General features: G+C 40.6%; 1 protein-coding gene across 9 annotated transcripts in view; it reads left to right on the forward strand.

The window, feature by feature from the left end:
* The window catches only part of RALGPS1 (Ral GEF with PH domain and SH3 binding motif 1), a 232,575-nt gene that overhangs the window by 49,119 nt on the left and 169,966 nt on the right, over nucleotides 1–13,490 (forward strand). For all 9 annotated transcript variants that reach the window (XM_081847635.1, XM_081847627.1, XM_081847632.1 and 6 more), the window contains exons 4-5: nucleotides 618–725; nucleotides 2,583–2,633. In XM_081847635.1, coding sequence (XP_081703761.1) covers nucleotides 618–725; nucleotides 2,583–2,633 — 159 coding nt within the window. The remainder of the gene's footprint in view (nucleotides 1–617; nucleotides 726–2,582; nucleotides 2,634–13,490) is intronic.

Here is a 13,490-nt window from a genome sequence, read left to right on the forward strand (position 1 = left end):
TTGTCAAACAAATTGGCTTCCAATCGCTGCAAACCCAGAAGTAAGTGTTCCAGTTTGCAAACATTTTTTGGGAGCCAAATGTCCGATGCGGCTTCTGCTTGAGTGCAGGAAAATCAGAAGCCAATCAGAAGCCACCCTTGGTTTTCAAACCATTTCAGGAGTCAAATGGACTCCCGGAACAGATTAAGTTCGAGAACCAAGGTATCACTGTATTTTGTTCTTAGCTTGGAAAGGAATACAGTGATTAATTAGAGCAGGCAAATGTTGTTACTTTTTGGTTCACCAATTCAAAGCTTTTGAAATGTCTAAGAATAGAGGCTTTACAAGATCCATTGCTGGGGAAAACCCTACTGATATATATACCAAACTTTATATTGAAAGCTCTTTCTAATCTTATAGCTGCACATCTCTTTTCTTGCAATAGCCAATATGAGCACCAACTTGAATAGCTTTTGTTTAATAAGCAGAGGGGAGAATTGGATAGAAACCCGAGTTAGTAAAAAGTAAACTGGCATAAGGCTCAGCTTTGCTTTTTTCTTTGTGAACGCAATCATTAATTAGCTGACTGGCAAATTTCTGGTTTCATGTAAATCTATTCCTTCCATCCCTTTCCATAGGGCAGCAGCAGTTCTGACTCTCTGGAAGGACGGAGTTCAGATTATGCCCATAAAAGCTATGATGCAGTTGTGTTTGACGTATTGAAAGTAACTCCAGAGGAGTTTGCAGTAAGTAAAATGACTGATTTCATATTTGTACTAAAAGTATTGACATGATCATAAGAATAGGTTCTCATTCAAATTTCTGAAGTAAATTAGTGTTCATCAAGCTATCTCGGGGGTTTACTTGATTTACATATAAAGTTTTTAATTCTTATACCCAACTGCAGTATAACTAACACTTTTTTCAGTGAAGCTTCTCCTAAGCTGTAGCCACAGCACCTTGTTCACTTTTATAGAAAACTCTTTTTTTAATGTGAATGCAGAAGTGGAAACATAGTGCTCAGGTATTTGGGGCTGCTGGAGAGGCTTCGGCAGCACATCCACCCACCATTGACTACATTTTCTCCCTTCCCCCAGGCATTGGAGCAGTTTAGGTAAAGAGGACCTTTCCTGCCTTATTTTTTTATATTCAGGTGTTTGTTTGTTTGGGGGGGGGTGTGTGTTTATTTTTTAAAAAAGGACTTCTCTGCAAGCCTTTTTTCCAGTTGGAACTTACCAGAACTCAGTTTCAACAACTCTCAGGTGGGCACCATTGCCATTCTAAAAGAACTAGGGAGGTGTTCATGGTGATTTCTGGCACTTCTTTTTCTAGAAAAATAAAACTGCTTCTCTGCCTGATAACAACAGACACTTGGGATTTACCGTATTTTTCGCCCTATGGGGCGAATGCAGGCTTTCGCTGAAGCCTGGAGAGCGAGAGGGGTCGGTGCGCACCGACTCCAGGCTTCAGGAGAGCCCCACCGCCAGCCCCACAAACTCGGGGGACAGCGGGAGAGGCGCCGCACCTTTCCCACTGTCCCCCGACTTGGTTAGAAGGCTGGCGGGGGGGAGAAGCCTGCTCCTCCCCGTCGCCAGCCCCGCAAACTCGCCTTTCCCGCTGTCCTCCGACTTGGTTAGAAGGCTAGCGGAGGGCTTCCCCCTCCTCCAGCCCTGCAAGCTCCCAGAGCGATGCCAAAGCTGCACGCAGCTTCGGCATGGCTCTGGGTCCCGTTCTGGCGGCTGGGGGAGCTCGGGCTTCCCCTGTCCCAGCCCCGCGCCTGGGGGGGGGAAATAATTTTTTTCCCTTTATTTCTCTCTCCCCCCCAAAATCTAGGTGCATCCTATGGGCCGGTGCGTCCTATAGGGCGAAAAATACGGTAAGCAGAGATAATGTGACCAGGAGGGATTCTGCTTCGCTCTTCTAATTCTGCCAAAACTGAAAAGGCAGTAGCCAAAGCAGTCAGCTACTTTGCCTTTATTTCAGTTAAATGAGGTTTACTATTAGAAAAATGCACAAGAAGAGAAAGGGAACTATAACCTAGGAATTACAGATGGAAAAACTGAAATTAAATTGAGGAAGCAACATATAAATCCTTTCCCTTCTGTGACTCTGCACTTAAGCATGTATCCTACTATGTTTTACTGGTTCTACTCTAAATATGACTAACATTGGATAGAAAGCTAAATGTCTACATTGCAGAATCTGTGAATAGTTTCCAATATTTGTCTCACACAGAGTAGAGCCATTGAAAGTGATGGACACAACCAACTTAGGTATAATTTCAATGGGTCTATTGAGTAAGGAGCAAAATTTAGCTGGATGTCACACAACCCTTGTTGCCTTGTTTGGTCAAGAATGCGGGGAAAGGAGCGCTTAAAAAGGGTCAGAAGTGAGCTATTGAATCACAAATTACTTTAACAATGCATTTCATCACAGCAGTGTGAAGATTTTTGTACAATATCAGCTTTTCTGAAGACTACGCACACATGATCCGGGGCCTGAGTGTTGTCAGAATTTTCTGTCTTGGGCAAAAGTATCTTGGACTAGCACAGAATCAAGTATTTGTGAATTTGTAATTGTTCTTTCTCTAACTTTTGTTACAGAGTCAGATTACATTGATGGATATGCCTGTGTTTAAAGCTATTCAGCCAGAGGTATGTGCTCTGATATTAACTTTTAATAAATGTTGGAAGTCAACAATGGCCATTTGGATAACTTTATATGTATTTGAAGGGGAAATAACTGTTATTAACGTAAGCCCCAAACTGTACCTAGCACTGCACAGTGAAGTACCTATATAAAGGCTGTAAGTGCAAAGTGACCATTTAACCTGCATCAGGAAATGCAAATAATGTTTCTGAGAAGTTGGGTCCCCTCTGAGATTTTTCATGTGTTTCTTGCGCTGAAAGTCCCCCCACTCCTACTATAAATGCTGTCAATCAATCAATCATATACACCTCCCCCAAGGGCAAAGAGAGGAGCTGCAAGAGAAGCCCAATCATTTAAAATTCCCAACAGGATGAGAACTCAGCCTCTCTCCCTACTACCTCTTTCCATAGAAGAAAACATGACAGGCAGAGGAAACAGGATGGGGCCCAGCATAATTTTTTCTCTGGCATGTTGGCGAATATGAACAAGCAGCAGTATGTAAGTGGAAGCCATAGCAGATTTCAGGGACACTCCTTGTGCCACTCAGTGATTTGCTCAGTTTTGTACCAGTGTGTTTACTGCTGCTGCTGAGGAACAACAACAGGAACAACAACAACAACAACAACAACAACAACAACTTATTATTTATACCCCACCCATCTGGCTGGGTTTCCTCAGCCACTCTGGGCGGCTTCCAACAAAATTTTAAAATACAATACTGTGTCAAACATTAAAAGTGTTCCTAAACAGGGCTGCCTTCTGATGTCTTCTAAAAGTCTGGTAGTTGTTTTTCTCTTTGACATCTGGTGGGAGGGTGTTCCACAGGGTGGGTGCCACTACTGAGAAGGCCCTCTGCCTGGTTCCTTGTAACTTGGTTTCTCGCAGTGAGCGAACTGCCAGAAGGCCCTCGGCACTGGACCTCAGTGCCCGGGTGGAACGAGGAAAATAAAACCAAGGAAAGGAGCACTATTAAAAAACCAAATGTCAATGAACAGGCTTAATTGGAAGTCCTTTTTGAAATATTGTATAACCATATCAGTTTTTCTCCATTTATTTCTTTTTAAAAAATCTATGGTCCAATGAAGACAATTATCACCCATCCACCCGACAATGCCTACTGGAACCCAAACAATGTGATCATGCAATGTCAATTCCTGAAACATTCTTCTGGCTCCATTTAGAAAGCGTGCAGCAGAAGCTGCATGTCTTAGCCACTCAGGGAAGCTTTTACATTTAATGATGTTTTTGTTGTTGCTGTTGAAAAAAGAAATAAATAAAAAGGCCATTGGTCACCTTTTATTATTGTAAACTAACTAGTACCTCCATCACCCAAACGCCCCACGCTCCCTTCACTTCCTACAAAACCTGCCAAATGTTCTGCTGCAAAGTGTTCAGATCAGCCCTAGTCAGCTTGATTGTGGTCAGCTTAAAGACAGACAGGGCATTGGCAGATCTTATTCAGGTTCGTATGTTGATGTTGACTGACAGCAGTAGATGGAAATGTGGTTCGAGACAAACTCTTTAAAATTGCTTGAATTTTCTATTTTAGAAGTTAGAATAGGCCTTCTAGGAAGCAGTGTAGACGCTGAGTTAAAGCTTGGCAGAAGGCTAGGAAAACTTAGAAGTCTTGCAAGTGTTGTAATACATAGCTGTCTTGTTCCCTGATGACTATAAGAAGTGACTAATTTTATCAGGAGATGTCTGGTGAATGCAGTCAGAGCTCTGACATATATAATTGCTTCCATCTGTACTTAGGCATACAGCATGTGTTCTAAGACCAATTAGATCTCAGCTGCTGATATTGCTAACAGTGGCTTTTCCAGCTGTCTCTTTTAATTCTATGTAGTCAAATTAAAATTTGTTACATTCTGGCATGTGTTATTCTTTGAACTTAGTTTTGATGCGGCATCTTACTGATAGAATGATAACATAATTCTATGGGCTAGATATATTTGTGTCCTAATAATGGTTTTAACAGGCTACTACATTTATATATAAAGGAAGGCTATTTCCTAAGTGCTTCTGTCTATTTAGATTTGGAAATGTTCTCCCCAGAGAGACTTCACAGGCACCTACAATGTATTTCTATCAGCATCAGGTGAAAAGCTTTGTATTCTACCAGGCTTTGGGGCTTCTGAGAATTTCTGCAATTCTGGCATTCTGAAGCTGTGAGAAAGTTATGGTACTGGTTGATATTTGTTTTAACACTGCTGCTGTTCGGTTTTATGCTGGGTTTGTATTTGTATTTTTTTGATAGTTCATTTTTACATGTTTATGTCCCTCCACAGACTGCTGGTAATGGGAGCGGAGCTCAGAAGTATCATAAATTAATGATATGTACAATATTTCATGGCCCTAGGAAATTTTATTTCTAAAAAGTTTGTGGCCATTTTCTTACTGATTCTGCATCTTGGACTCCTCAAAGATCCCACTGTATTCTTCCTGCAGCAGGAGCTCCTGGAAGAAATTACTCATGGCATGAATAGATAAAAGTTTTTCCACTCTCTCATCACACTAGAACTTGTGGACATCCAGTGAAGCTGCATGTTATAAGATTCAGGACACGTTAAAGAAGTACTTCTTTACACAGCACATAGTGTTATGTAGCCCATAACTATGGCACTTGCATGTCTTTAAATGATGATTAGACAAATTCATGGAGGGGAGGGCTATCTGGGGCTACTAGCTGTGCTCTATCTCCACAGTTGGAGGCAGCAATGCTTCTGAATACCAGTTGCTAGAAACAACAGGAAGGGAGAGTACACTCATGCTCCAGTCCTGCTTGCAGGTTTCCCACAGACATCTGGTTGGCGGCTGTGATAACATGATGCTGGACTTGGTGGGCCATTGACCTGATCCAGCAAGCTCTTATGTTCTTTGCGGGAAGTTATGTGCTTTAAATGTATTGTGTGTGTGCAGCCTGAGATACAAAATACTTAAGTGGAGAAGGGCATGAACTTTGATTCTGAGAGCTTGCAACTCAGAACCAGCAACATATTTTCCACCCAAAGACTTGTTATAACAAATTGCAAAGGCAGCCTATTATTTGGCTTTAGCAAAAGGAATAGTAATGTTGTCATTCGTTGGTCGAGAGCCACCTACTGCTTTTCCTCACTGTGTTTATGCCATGAAGTTTAAGGATAACTAAAAAATCATCAGTCCTCAACGTGGTGCTTGACCTTTTCTGATGTCAGTTTTTATCCAGTCCTGAATGTAAGGCATTCCAGAGCACAGAGAGAGGTGTTGGATGTTCTACGAACATTAACAAGTGCCGTATGTTTGCAGATATTAAATCATTTTCCCTTTAAAAATAAAGAATATTTCAAAATAAGAAAGTGATCTAGAGCAGATTGTCAAAGTTGCAGTCCCTTGGGCTGTCTACAGCACACTATGTATTGCAGCCCATCAACTGCTTAATAAAGCCCCTGAATTTTAGCAGTCTATTAGTATATATGATCACGTCACAATTTATTCTGAAGAGGATTGATACACTACAACCTTGACAGTACTTGTACGTATCAGGTTGCTCTGATCAGCTTAAATAGTAAACAGTTTTTGTTCATCTTGTTCATCCGTAAAGATCCCTAATTCCTGTCTGTTACTGTTTTCTTCCCATATCATTATAGTATCGTCTTCTGGTTTTCTTCATTTGGGCAGATGCAGCCTAACTCGTAAGAAGCAAGAACTCAGGAAGTGGTTTTTGCAGCTCAATGTTGACTTTGGGGCTACATAAATATTTATACTAATCATTCTTTTTTTGAGTAACTGGAGTGACTTATGAGATAATTTTCATATCCTTAAGTAACAAGGGAAGCCTTGTAAGTCATCATTTGAACATTGTTCACACAGCTGTTATCTTCCCAAAATTTGTAAAATGTGTCACACCCACCCACCAACCAAATTATTTTATGCATTTAGTAGTAGACTGTGGAAGCTACCATAAATAGCAGGATGTATTGCACTTGCATGATAATATGATTGATTACAGCTTTACAATAGACCTTAGGGGCTAGTTGCCTGCTACCCATTGCCCACTCCCCTGTCAGGATTCTTTCTCCCACCCCCCAAATATCTAATGAGATGAAAAATACCCAGTATAGTTGTGTTAGTGGTACAAGGATGTGTTGGTAGGCAGATAGGGACAATTTACTACAACTGCTAGTATATGATAAGTATTGCTTAACCTAGGTGAGTAAGCCAGTGGTAGGTTGTATATGATTATATTTATTTGTGATAGCTAAGACTTCCGGGATAGCGCGAACGGGTAATGGCGGATTCCCTCCGAGTTCTGGAGGGAATCGGCTCCGTTAAGGACGGGTCTTGCCGTGCCGGCGACACGGGGACCCTCAGAAACCGCAGGCGCTGAAGCCTGCGGACATGGAGACTCGGTGGGCACCTTAAGCGCCCTCCCCGACCCGCGAAGAGCCTTTTTAAAGGCTACGGAGGGGACCGGAGAGTGGCGTGGAGCTGAGAGTCGATCGCTGCCTTGGCGGAGCGAAGCCGCGAGCCATGACTGGAGAGCGCTATCTTTCTTCCTGAAATTTGGACTGAAAAAACAACTTGTGAGTAGAAGGAAATTTTGGCACTAAAAGTTTTATTATTGAATTCGAGTACGAGCGGGGGATGTGTTAAAAAGGAAGTCCACACTCCCCCCCCCACCAAAAGACTCAAAGTAAGGAGAGGAGCACTAAGTCGGAAAGACTCTGGTGCTGAAAGGAAAAAGAACACTTTCATAAATTGGTTGAAAAAGTTATTTGTGCTGGAGTGAAGAGAGGGGAATCTCAGAGGTTTTGCTTTTTGGCGGACCCCCCCCCCCCGAACCCGGGCAGTGCCCTGCTTGGGAACCCGAGAGAAAAAAACAAGGCGTTTGACAGCTGTCAAAAGAGCTGTCAAACGGACGTCAGCTTGGAAATTGTGTTAAAATTGTGTTACAACTATATTGTTGGGACTAAAAGTGTTACATCGAATTGACTGGAAACAAACTAATTTTGAATAACAAAGTAACGAACTGTTGGAAAAGAACTATGATGGAAATCCCCCTAGAGGGAACTAAAGACATTGCAATGGCTGCGGAAGGAAAACTACTGGCAGAGATAAAAAAAATGTTTTCTCTGGTGGGAGCTCTGCAAGAGCAGAGCTTAGCCATGAGAGAACAACTGATGACCTTCAATCTTAAACTAAACAACTCTGTTGGTGGAGCTAACCGGATGGAAAAAGAATCTGCAGCTGTAGAAAAAGAGACAACTTTAGAACTGGGGGAAAAAGAAGAAAAAGAAGAAGGAGTTCAGGAGGAAGAGAGTAATCAAATATCTGTAACTTTTGGGAGGAAAAGAAGTGAAAAAGACAACCAATGGATTACAAATCTGCAAAGAGAGAGAAAGATGGAAGTCCCTGGAACAACTGAAACATTAAGCTACGAAAGAACGAACAAGTATGATGGAGACTTCTTCTTTAAGCTGCAACATGGGAGATTTGTTGATCCTGGACAAAGACTGTTTTTGTTTGAAAAATATGAGGAACTGGTGACAGAATTCCTTCGAGAAGAGAAGATCAATAAAAAGGACTATAAACAAAACTGCTGGAGAGTGACTAACTGGGGCCTAAGGGCCTCTGATGTGAGAAATCCGGGTTAAATCTGTTTTTTTTTTTTTTTCTTTTGGACATTAATGCGGGAAGGGGCAAAAACCGGGACAGAGGGGGAAGGGAGTGTAGGGTGGTAAAAGTCTGGGGTTTAGAATAGAAATATTATTGTTTTTTTGATTTAATATAAAGAGCAAGGAATTTATGGGAGAGAAATTAGGCCGACCTTAGAGAAACAACTTAATGTGTATAATGGATTTAAAGTAAAAATGGATAAAGGATAAACTATAAGAAAAGATATGAATAATATTTAAGAGATTTGAACAAATAACTTGCTGAGATATTTAATGAAATGGGAAGGTGGTTGGGGGGGGTGGGGGGAAGTCACGGAAAGAGGGTAATGATTGTAAGGGTATGAAACTACAGATATTCTGTTTTGTGTTTTGTGTTTATGATATATGTCTGTGTTTGTTTAAAAAATTTTTTTGAAAATCCAATAAAAATATTTTTTTTTAAAAAAAAATATTTGTGATAGCTAAGATGTGGAATGTTCACAGAATCATGTTTACTCGTAAAGGAGGTTCTTATGATAAGCTCATTTTTTTACTGATTTTAATTGCAAGTAACAAAACATACAAGGAAAACAGAGCCTAATAGTTTTACAGAGAATAAAGAAATAATAGTGACTGATGTAGTTTTGGACATTCCAAGAAAGGCAATCAGATGAAAGTGTCTCTTCATAAGGTTCCATGAGTTGATGGAGGGTGAAAATCAAGTTCAATTGTCTTAACAAAGTCAGTTAAAGGATACCAGATTGCATAGGTGTGAGTCTTTCCACCCCTCAGATTGATTTTTTTGTGTGTGTGTGTGAAATGGTTAATTTGTTCATAAGCATAATATTGCTTGCAGAATCCAGGCTTCAAAAAGATTTGCATGTAAAGTTTACTAATTTTGCACTCACTAATCTAGCTGCAATTAATAAATGGAGGATGAGGTCTTTACTGGTAATGTTCTTAATCGGAAGAGTAAAATAAGATGGTCTGGTTGTAGCGATTGGTCTGGTTGTAGCGATTGTCCCATCATTTGATTAACTGTTTGAAAACCTTTTCCCCCAAAACCACCACATGTGTACTAGAGAGCCAGGTAAATTGCATTCCCACCAGCAGAAATTGGACGTGTTGTGGTTAATTCTGTGTAGTCTAGCTGGGCACAAGGACATGTGATGTGCTATCTATAAAGCATTTTCTTGAGTTCTAACTGAGATGGATCCAAATGGTAGTTTAGGGCAGATTTGTTCCCAAAGGTTTTCCTCTAATTCTGCTCCAGAATCTTTTCCCCATTTTAATCTTAATGAAATGAGAGGAAGGGTAGCTATTGTGTGAGAAGATTTCCCTTTCCCAGTGGGTTGGTTGAGTTGAGAAGTTGCTCAAAAACTATTTCAGCTGGATAATGCTTGTGTCCTTGCATTTGGCTGATTTAGAAAATATATAACCAGGTCCTGATGTATCTCTAACCAGCCACATGGTATATGTCCCAATATAAAATTTATTTCTGGAACTGTAAGGGGCTTTTGGTTAGCATAGAAGTCTTTGAGATTATATAAACCCACTTTTTCCCAAGGAAATGAGCCTGATTTGGCTGCTGTACAAAAGGAAGGCTGTTGAGTTATTGAGATTAAAGGAGAATCAACATGCAAAAGTTTCAGTCTCCTTTCTTTCCATATGGTCAAATCTGATTTTAGAAGGGGATTAATAATGTTCTCTATTGTATTGTCCATAAATTATTTCATCTGAAAAGGTGAGATGTTCTCCTTTTATCAAAATTATCATTAAGTACAAGGTTTACTTGTACTTAATGGTTTACCACCTATCACAACTTCACGGTGTTTAAATGAGTGTAGTAATGTAAAGGTTTCATCCTGAAATTGTTATTGCATCTTCTTTGCTTAATTGGCAAACCCAGGCCATTTACTTTCCAAGTTATTGCCATTAAGTGTGGCAATGTAAAGTTAATTTAAAGCTATGCAGCTTATCCCAGGCAATGGATCTGTTAGGCAGCATAGTAATTTCAGTGTTGTTATCATATTCCATCAGCAAAAAATAAAGATGCTCTGAATTCCAAACTCACCCCTCACTAATTTCCCCAACCTTCCCAACAGAATAATCCCTACACCTACACTTGAGAATGAAATAGTCAATCTATTCCTTCATAAGCCAAATGCTAATGAAATGAAAAGAAAATGGGGGACATAAACATTAGCCCTCTTCCCCTCTACCAACAGAAGCAGAAAACATTTTGCATGATTATATTGCAAACAAAAATAAGAGACCAATAGCCTAATTCTTGCCTGTTTTGTTATAGAGCCCATAGCTCTTGGTTCACCATAGTTGGTAGTTTCAGTGGGATCTCAGGGAGAGAAGAAGCCACCTCTGTGTTGTTTTTGCTGCTATTGTTTTTTTCTGAAGGCCTTTTTCGTCTTTGTTGCCAATCTCATTTGAGTTCTGTTCCTTCCTCTCCAGTGCCTACTTCTCTCAGTTATTTGTCTTCATTTGGTTGCTGTCCTAGTTGATTTAATAATTTTCTAGCTTTGAGTTGTGTGGAGCCTTTAGCAACTGCTTCATAAGTTATTAGGAGTTTGAATGAGTAACCCGATCGGTACATTATGCCTGCTTCACAGAATGCTGTGATACAGTGGCGTAGCGTGGGGGGTGCAGGGGGGGCCGGCCGCACCGGGCGCAACATCTGGGGTTAGGGCAAATCCACGGGTTAGGGGGCGCAAATCCACGGGTTAGGGGGCGCAAATCTACGGGTTAGGGGGCGCAAATTACTTGCCTTGCCCCGGGTGCTGACAACCCACGCTACGCCACTGCTGTGATATAAATTTTAAGTTCACATCTGCATTGCAACATTCTTGTGCAGAGATTCTGGTAGATGTTTATCATTGAATTTTCTATTATGATTTTTCCAGTGTTCTGAACTTTTGAAATAAGTCTTTAAATTATGAAGGCTTTAAAGCAAACAATAATGTCTCTCAGGGGCTCACCATTTTTTTGTTTGTGATGGAGTGTTCAGTGTATCCTCCTAATATGACCTGCTTGTATAATGGCATCATGAAGTATTTCTTTTATTCAGGACATAACAACCTTATGTAGGCTGGTGTCTCCAAAAATTTTCAGAGCCCCTTGAAGGCATAGATTCTGGCAGCAATCCCAATCCTGTGCATTCTTGAGCTACAGCTTGATGTCAGATTGAAGGTTTTTTAATATTCTAAATCTTGATTCTGTTGTTTGTGCTGGGTTCCATTGCTTCATTAGCTGTTGCAGAAGCATCTGAAACTGGAGGTTTTTAAAAATATCTTCTCTCAGCAGTTTCAGTGCTTACCCCAGTACAGTGGTCCCTCAGGTTACAGACGCTTCAGGTTACAGACTCCGCTAACCTGGAAGTAGTACCTCGGGTTAAGAACTTTGCTTCAGGATGAGAACAGAAATCGCGTGGCGGTGCAGCAGCAGCGGAAGGCCCCATTAGCTAAAGTGGTGCTTCAGGTTAAGAACAGTTTCAGGTTAAGAATGGACCTCCAGAACGAATTAAGTATTTAACCAGAGGTACCACTGTACTCAGTTCTTTTTTAATTAGGTCAACTAAATTGCCATGCCAAATGGAACTTCTGGTCTCTCTGAGTTGTTTTTCACTACCTTGAGCCCTGGTGGCCATTTTGAAAATGTCTGTGGCCTGGGCTTGTGAGTCTCTGATGATCTGAGATGGAGGTGACAACTAGTTGTCCAGAGTACTACTTTGTGACAATCTAATATTGCAGCTCAGTGCCTGCTTGTGGCTGTTAGGAGTTTGAGCAAGACTTTGTTTTGGAGCAAGCTAGGCCAGCAACAGATCAAAATGTCATCTTGCCTTGGTGACGTCTCGACCCCCAAAATATAATTTCATTTTCAACACCTGATGCCTGGAGTGATTCTGGATGGAACATTTTACAGGAAAATTTTGAACTCCCTACAAATTGGGTTATGTAATGGGACAGCTGGTTTTCACATATAGAATTTGTGGTGCTGGCTGACACTCCCCCCCCCCCTAAAAAAATCTCTGTCTCTCTTTTTAAAAAAGTATATAACTCAGAAATGTGTTGGTACATTTACAAAATAGTTTGAGCATTTTTCCTTCTGAATAGAAAAAGGACAGCATTGATAGATTGACCTTTTTAAAATATATGGCAAGACACTGCAGAAACAAATGCTTCTGTAAATCCAGCTTCTGAAATTAACTTTTCAATAAGAAAAACACCCCAAGTTTCATTTCTGGGTAGACTTTAAAACACCTGTGATTTTCATATCCTAAAAGAAATAGTAACCAAAATGTTAGGTTAGCTGGAACAAATTTAAGAGTTTATTTGTGAATAGACTGACTTGAAACTAAACATGTAATGCAATCCTATGCGTGTTTATTCAGAAAGAAGACTCACTGTTCATTAGGACTTCAAGTGTGTTTAGGATTGCAGCCACTATGAAAATTTGTTTATTCCAGTTATTTATTAGTTGCTTTTCAGAGCCAAGCCTTCACAAAGCAACACACAGAGAGAAATAAGAAGCGAAAGAAAGAACCTTTGGCAGAGTATGAAGTGCTGGTGTGAATATAGACAAATAAATGATTGAAATGTGAAATTAGATCATCAAAATTCTCTCAAGGAAAGGCAATACTAAAAAGATCAGTTCTGTTATTCAAGAAGGCCTTAACATTTGTTTGGCTCCCCCCCTTTTTTTTAGCATAAGAGAGTTTCACAACTGCAGCAACTGTACCAATTTCACTGGTGAGCACACAAACAGGACCTCAGATATGAATCCTGAATCACAGGCAGGGTCATGTGGGTGTAGCTGCTCCATAAGGTAAACTAGTTCTAAACTGCCAACACTTTGAATTGGGCCCAGAAATGCCCTGGGAGCTAGCGCAGCTGGTGCAAAAGTAGTGTCACACCCCACCAAACCTGAGCAGCCGCCATGTTAAAGTTCACTGCATTGTTTAGTTTCAAGATAATTAAAGCATAAGTACTAAGAACGGTTTCTGAGGTTCCAGATAGCAGCCTGAGCTGATACAATGCATTTGCAAACTGCACATTTGGTCCTTCGGCAGAAATCCAATCCCACCAAGGTCCAGATTAATCCTGACCAGATTGACAGGTCTACCAAACCTCTATCCTTTACATCCATAGGTGAAAAAGGAAGGTAGAGCCGTGTGTCATCAGCAACATAGACTTGTTAAATTAATATGACATTCTGAAG

Source organism: Podarcis erhardii (assembly GCF_964252035.2).
Source record: "Podarcis erhardii genome assembly, chromosome: Z".
Lineage (NCBI taxonomy): Eukaryota > Metazoa > Chordata > Lepidosauria > Squamata > Lacertidae > Podarcis > Podarcis erhardii.